Here is a 7,528-nt window from a genome sequence, read left to right as displayed (position 1 = left end):
GTAAATATAGAAATGGCGGGAAGCAGACGACAGGCCACCTAGCAAGGCGACTTAAGGGTGATAGTCGTATCTTTAACATATTCCCCACCATAGGAGCATTCAATCTCCTATTAAACAAGACAACCACAATCAAATCATGTAACACTAAGAATGAGTCATATGCATAGAGTCCTTGATGAGATATAAGGCTGACTCAATTCTCAAACTCGGATCTTACAAATCAAGCAGAACACGGGGCTTAACTACCCGTCCACTCCGAGAGGTTTTCACCTGTTTAAGACTTTCAACATCCTCATCTCTTGCAACATCCTCCTCATCAGGCATAGAACACTCTAAGGGATTATCAATATCTTCTTTAACACTGTTCGTTTCAAAACAACTTTCCAGATCATGCAATTTCTGGACAGGCCTACAAAAAATTCCCTTGGCAGTTTTGACATTGACACACCTGACTATACCGTCCCTGCCAGGAAGTAACTCAATAATCACACCTAAAGGCCAACTCATTCTAGGTACATTATCTTCTCTTAACAATACAACAGAACCCTTCTTCAAGTTACAATTGGGTTTGGATCCCTTCACTGTGGGAGGTAAATTCCTCAAATAGTCATCACTCCACATTTTCCAGAATCTGTCGAGTTGCCTTACTCGAACATGTTCTCTTTCATTTAAGTCTTTATGGCTAACAACATCCAAATGCTCATCAGAAATATGAGGTTGAAATCCAGCTACTCGACCAATCAGAAAATGTGAGGGTGGCAAAGGGTTCTTTACATCATAATCATCACTTACATAAGTCAGAGGTCTTGAATTGATACAAGCCTCTACTTCAAACAAGGTTGTTTCAAGCTCACATTTAGTCAAGCATCTAGTGCCAAGACATTTCTTCAATGCAGATTTAACTGACCTCACAAGTCGTTCCCACCAGCCTCCCCATCATGGGGATCTGGGAGCAATGAACTTCCACTCGGGACTCAAGACTCTAAAGTATTGCTGAAGAGCTTTGGAAACACTTTTAAAGGTCTTGGCATTATCTGAATACACCACTGATGGAAGTCCACGCCTGGCAGAAAATCTGCGTAGTGCTAAAAGACAATCAGGCACTGAAAGTGAGTCTGTTAACTCTAAATGAACAGATCTTGTAACAGCACAAGTGAACAAAAAAAAATACAATTTCCGAGATAGTTGATCAACTGCAAACAAGGGACCCGCATAATCCAATCCAGTTATTGCAAAGGGGAAGGTAGATTTAACCCTCAATTCTGGCAAAGGAGGGGCTGACTGACTACATGGTCTAGAATCAAATCTCTTACAAGCAACACATTCTCTACAAACTCTTTTGGCCACTTGTCTTAATCCAATTATCCAGTAAAAATTTCTAATGGTGGACATGAGGGTGTGAACACCAGCATGTTTCAAAAGGTTATGCTGAAACTGTACTATAAGTTTGGCCACATGACAATTAGGAATTATAATGGGGTGCTTGCTGTCATAACTTAAGTCAGAATACTGAAGTCTACCTTTGACTCTCAGCAATCCATTAGAATCTAGAAAGGGGTCATATTTTATCAAGGAAGGGGTTTCCCTTGAGACAAAGCATTTCTTTCATTCTCATAACTTTCTTTCTGAACACAGATCAAAATATTGTCCTTTGCTTTGATCAACTCCTCATAAGTGAGAGAGCCAGAATGTTTTGTGCCATCAGGTTTGCAATTATTAATGAACCTCTTAACCCAAGCAACAATATTCATAACTTTGCTAAATTCACTATATCTACTAAAGTCTAATACAGATGTGGCTTTCTCATTAACAGTCAAGGCTGTTCCCTCTCCCTTACTCTCCTTACAGGTGTGAGCCAAAATGTGTCTCATCATCAATATTAGCTCCAGCATGGAAACATGAGGAACTAGATAACCAATTGGGACCTCCAAGCCACATGTTATTTGAAATTAGTTCATCAGCCAAAAGACCTCGGGTCATCAAATCAGCGGGGTTGTCTGTACCAGGGCAATGGAACCAATTGCTTGGAGATGTTAATGTCTGAATTTCAGTTACTCTGTTAGCAGCAAACATCTTCCACCTATTAGGATTACCTTTTATCCAAGACAGAGCAACCTTAGAATCTGTCCAACAAACTAATCTTACACAATCATTCAAACGTAGGGCAGATTTTACAAAATGACTGAGACGAGCACTCAACAAGGCTCCAAGAAGTTCCAGCTTGGGTAATGTAACCCATTTGATGGGAGCAACCTTGTCCTAGCCATAACAAATGATACATGAAACTCCTTATCTGATTTAGGTATACATAGATATACACAGCTACCATAACCCTTTTCAGATGCATCACTGAAAGCATGTACCTCTTATCCTACTAATAAATTTAAAGATGAATCTGGGTAATAACATCTATGGATTTCAAATGTCTTAATACTTTGAATACCATCAATCCACAGCTGACATTTCAGCTGCAAGTCATGTGATAGGATTTCATCCCATCCAAGTCCTAGATGCCAAATTTCCTGAAACAGTATTTTAGCATACATGGTGAAAGGACTTATTAAACCAAGTGGGTCAAACAGTCGAGCAATCAAACTCAATAAGTTCCTCATAGTGAAATTCAATTCAAAGTTGCAATCCAAATTAAGTCCCATGAATGAAAACACATCCTTAGAGGCTTTCCAATGCATTCCCAATAACTTTGTAGTCCCACCAACTTCAAAAAACTAGTTAAGTTGATGAGTTAAACTCTTACTGTTAGAATTCCACTTGGACAAAGTCATGCCAGCATCTGATAATATACTCTGAGCTTCACGAAACATTGTATTGGCTTCTTCAACAGTATCTGCTCCTGAGAGCCAATCATCCACATACAAGTTTTCCTGAAGCTCTTGCATTGTCACTGAAACATGATATGAATTCAAATGATGTCAAGAGTGGCATTCAGTAAAAATGGACTACTGGTGTTACCAAAGGGTACCCTTACAAACCTCATTACACGTATGGATTGTCCGCACTGCCACAAAAACCTATGAACATCCTGATCTGAGCGCTGAACACTAATCTGTAAAAAGGCTTTGGTTATGTCAGCAGTCAAGCCAATTTTCCATCTTCGGAATCTTAGTAATATTTCAACTAGATCTGGGTTTAGTGAAGGCCCAGATCCCAAACAGTCATTCAAAGAAACACCATTAGATCCCACTGCTGAAGCAACAAACACAGGCCTAATTTTTTAGGAAACATTCCTTAATTACAGGTCTATGAGGCATATTGTAAACTTGAGATTGAGGAACTTCTTCTATGATATTACTGTCCTCATAACTCTTGAGAACTATCATATTCAATTCTTAAACTAGGATTCCTTTCAAACTTAGAATTAACCTCTTCCTTGTTCCAGTCTCATTTTCAAGCAGACTCAACTTAGAAACTTCACTTTTCCAAGGAAGAGCAACCTCATACCTGCCATCAACAAACTTAACTGAATCCTCAAATTTATCTAACACTGGGTCTTTGGGAGGCTTATCCCTCCCAGCACAAATTCCAATACTTTCAAGGCTCCAAAATTCATGGAGCTCAGATTCATTAACAGGTTTAGCGGTACTCATACACAACATCTGGTGAGATACATTCTCTTCCTGGGTTTTCATACAAGAACCAGACAATATCCAACCAAACACAGACTCAAAGGCCACTAAATCATCACATCTTGTAAGGTTCTCTGGGGAAACAAAACGCCAGTAATTATCCACACCAATCAGTATATCCAAAGTGAGGTCACAATCACGTCCATAGTCATCAGCTAACTGTAGATGTGAAAGGGACTGCAAAACATCAGAGGGAATCCTTTGACGGCTTAAGGGTGGGCAAATGGTCTCAACTTCGACCGCTAATATTGAGTGAGGATTACCCTGAGTGTCAATCACTTTCACATCATATACATTCTGTTCTTTTCTATTTTGTGATTTCTTATTCCCAAAGGTTGAGTATGAAGTGTACTTAGATGTAACCCACTTAGGTTTGATTCTTCTAACAATATCATGGCTCACAAGTAGTGTCTGCCCCTAAATCAAACATGACAATAGCATCAACAGATTTCCCATTATTAGTTAGAGTCTTGATCTTAGCAGTTTGCAAGACAGTGGACCACTCTCTGGTCATGAGAGATGCCAACATGCTCAACAGTACCACTACCAGTATTGACTGCATTATTAACTTGTTCACTGGGGGTGTGGGCGACACCCTGTCTACTTGGTGAATTATTAGTGACACAAATTGTTTTGCCTGTTCTGCAAAACAACACATTGTGATATCCGGAGCACTGCGCACACTTCACTTTTCCTCTACAGTCCTTGGACATATGTCCTTTGACGAGGCACTTAAAACAAAGTCCTAGGGATTTCACTTTCTCAGCACGTCTAAGGATATCCAATCTCAATATTTGATTGCACTTTTCGGACTTGTGTCTTTTCTGACAAAATACACACTGTTGTTGTCCTTCTTCAGCTGACGTCTGCAAGGCTGAAGCCGAACTAACTTTTCTTCTTTCGATATCTTGTGGTGCGTTGCTCTTCTCCATGGACAAATCCTTAAAAATCTCCGATCGTTCACGATGCTGGATCTCGGTTTGCAGAAACTTCATTAACCAGTCCAAATCGCCTTCACGTCCAGGACTTTCCCTCAACCACTCCAGACGGATGTTCTGTGGTAGGTGAGCTACGATGATAGGAGTCAACACCATGCCATACTGGTTACCGCTGAACCCAAGGGCTTCCAAACTTCTTATATGCCGCAACAGTTGGTCTCGTAACTTCCATAGGGAGTCACATTGATTAGCTCCTTTAGCTCTAGACGTCAAAGAAGCATTCATTAAGCCCGACACATGGGCGAATACGATTCTTTCAGTGCTGCCAAATCTCTCTTTGAGTAGATCACATGCTGTCTTATAATTTGCAGCGGTAAGCGCCAAACCTTGAATGACAGAAAGTGCCTCTCCTTGAAGGAGGGACTGCAGGTATGAGAACTTGCTTATAACAGGCAAGTCACTCTGGTCAACCAGAGCTTCGAAGCGGTCCCAGAAGGGTTGCCACTCTATAGCTTCGCCAGCATATTTAGGGAGCTCTAAACTAGGTAACCTAACCTCTGATCTATCCTTAGAAGAAACGGAGATAGAATCACTTACAACAGTTATATCCTTCAGGCGCTTGGCAGCCTTTGCTCTAATCTTCCTGGCAGATCTTTGAAACTTGTCAGTTTCATCCATATCTGACTCTACTTTGTCAGAGTTCAATTCCAACTCCACTGCCGTCTGGTGCTTCTCAAGATCTGCAAGCCTCTTGTCAAATATGCAAATGGTAGCTTCTAATAATTCGAGGCTGGTAGCGTCATCATTCAATAAATCTTCTAATTCCTTGACGCTTCAGGTCACCCAGCCTTTGGCTGACGCTCTCTTTTTCTTAGCTTCTTGTAAATCGGCAGACATTGTGTCAAGCCTTAAAAATGGTTAATCTTATTCTTAAAGGACTTAGTGTTTCCCGGGTCTGGGCACCAAATGTAATGTTCAAAAACCTCACAATATCTGCCGGCTTTACCAGAAAAATCGAGCGGGATTCAAATAAAAAATATGGCGTCGATTCTGTTTATTTGCTTACGAAAACAAGATATTTCAAAGATGGTAAATAATTACCCTCTTTCCCTGGATCCAAATAAATGCACAAACATAATCATATCAAAAATATATAGCAGACCATTATAATGATAATGGTAGCATTAATCAAATCTAACCAATTCAAAACAAGTAAATATAGAAATGGCGGGAAGAAGATGACAGGCCACCTAGCAAGGCGACTTAAGGGCGATAGTCGTATCTTTAACAGATACTAACTGGATTCATCATATAAACCTGTAATTAATCAAAAGCTGGCAACAAAGAGTAGGGTGGTGCCTATGATACCCTTTCAACACCATAACATCCTAAATAATGAAAGGAGACCAGTAACCATGAACAAAAAAACTATAATGCTCATTCCTGAAAAACTTGATTTTTGCACATTTAACTTGATTCATATCCAAAATGCCTTCACTGATTTTCAACTGCAAATCCTTTTCAGATTCAGCATAATTGGGAGAACATTTGGAGGCAGATTTATGTCCTTCTGTCAAAGACTAGTAGGATTTTTTCATATATACATTTTTTTTTTTTTCCATCAACTTTGGATTTTTTTTTTCTCATAACAGACTGATCAGAACATCATAATTCTGCCTCCGTTTCTTCATCTATCTTAGCCCATTATAAAGACAAAAAAATAATCAGTATCCAGTCAAAGATCTATCCTCTGAATCAATTTCAAATTTTCAAAAATTACCCCTCGGGGAAAAAAAAAATCACAATAAAAAAAAGTATAAGCATAAATGACTTGAAAACTCGGTGGTATCTTCTCTGAGACAAGACAGTTACTAGGAAAAAATCTCAGCCACTTTCACCCCAAACTAAAAAAGTTTGATTTTCTAATGGACGATCCCCTAAGTGCTCTGGGGTTAGGAGACTTATACATAAACCCTGGCTTGATTGTGTGGCCTGCAGCATTAGCACAAAGCATTAATATGCATTGGTCCTTAGCAGCTTTGAACCCTGGCGCACTCTTCTCCTCCTTGGTGACAAAGGTCCTGGCAGGTATCTCCTTCCAAAATAGGACTGTTTCATCTATATTCCATACCTGCTCAGGCCTGTATCCCTTATCTTCAATAATTTTCTTTAGAGTGCCAGGGAATGCAGCTGCCCAAACGTGATCTGCTGAACCTCATTCCCCACACATTTTCAAATTATGCAAGGAAAACCACCTCTTGAATCTGTCAAACCATCCTTTACTTGCTAAAAATTCAGACTAGGTGGTGGTAGGATGGTCTGGTTCTGCACCAGTGCTAGCCTCTGCACTGATGCTAGCCTCCACACACATGCTAGCCTTATCACTCATTACTCTATCATACAATGCTTTTCCCTTTGCATGAATTGCATTGCTATCAGTTGGATTGCCTTTTTTGTTCTGGTCTGTTACCACACATGTAAAGCAGATTCCATCTTAGATATAGCACTGCTCCTTACCTGCAACACTTGCTTAGCGGAAGGAGCAGTTGTTGTTGTTGTTGTCGTTCCCTAGACTGTCTGTCCGAGCAGTCCCGTCTCCCCAAGGAAGGCCACAGCCGAAACTGGGTTTTCCCACAAATCCTTTATAGAGTGTATGTTGTGTTGTTTGCGTGCATGATTGTGTATAATGCAGTCTTCCATTATGTGTTGTATGGTATGGGGTGAAGTGTTACATCCTGGGCAGCTGTTCACAACACGGTCGTCCAGCCTCTTCTGGTAGCTTAGAAGTGCTGGGTGGTGACCGCATCGCAGTCTGGCCAAGTGGACTCTGTCCTTTCGTGGGAGAGAGGATTCAGAAGGGTGGATATCAGGGGGTCTGGCATGCAGCAGTGTGTTGTCTTTCAGTGTGTTAATGGAGCGGTGAGTGATATGATTATGAATATGTTT

The 7,528-nt window shown here is 40.4% G+C and overlaps 1 protein-coding gene across 1 annotated transcript; it reads right to left on the bottom strand.

Annotated features, from left to right (window-relative positions):
* Window positions 1-936: 936 nt before the first annotated feature.
* LOC143023545 (uncharacterized) lies at window positions 937-6,953 on the bottom strand. Its single transcript, XM_076182101.1, has 9 exons — window positions 6,914-6,953; window positions 6,556-6,787; window positions 4,172-5,372; window positions 3,460-4,061; window positions 3,001-3,224; window positions 2,756-2,902; window positions 1,619-1,906; window positions 1,314-1,439; window positions 937-1,085 (listed from the first exon to the last, which is right to left on the bottom strand). Exons 1-9 carry the CDS (start codon window positions 6,951-6,953, stop codon window positions 937-939), a joined length of 3,009 nt encoding a protein of 1,002 aa, XP_076038216.1.
* Between the last annotated feature and the right edge of the window lie 575 nt (window positions 6,954-7,528).

This window comes from Oratosquilla oratoria, unplaced genomic scaffold (assembly GCF_046742065.1).
Source record: "Oratosquilla oratoria isolate Oo_2021 unplaced genomic scaffold, ASM4674206v1 SCAFFOLD50, whole genome shotgun sequence".
NCBI classification, from domain to species: domain Eukaryota; kingdom Metazoa; phylum Arthropoda; class Malacostraca; order Stomatopoda; family Squillidae; genus Oratosquilla; species Oratosquilla oratoria.
Note: the sequence above shows the minus strand (reverse complement) of the source record. Positions and strands in the feature narration are given on the sequence as shown.

What these genes read in the sequence shown, in the direction of transcription:
- LOC143023545 (XM_076182101.1), bottom strand. Translation starts at nt 6,953, where the DNA reads ATGTGTGTGGAGGCTAGCATCAGTGCAGAGGCTAGCACTG. An exon ending in GCAGTGCGGACAATCCATAC is followed by an intron (nt 2,903 to 3,000) that starts GTGTAATGAGGT and finishes ATCATGTTTCAG; the next exon opens with TGACAATGCAAGAGCTTCAG. An exon ending in TTGTAGAGAATGTGTTGCTT is followed by an intron (nt 1,086 to 1,313) that starts GTAAGAGATTTG and finishes ATTGTCTTTTAG; the next exon opens with CACTACGCAGATTTTCTGCC.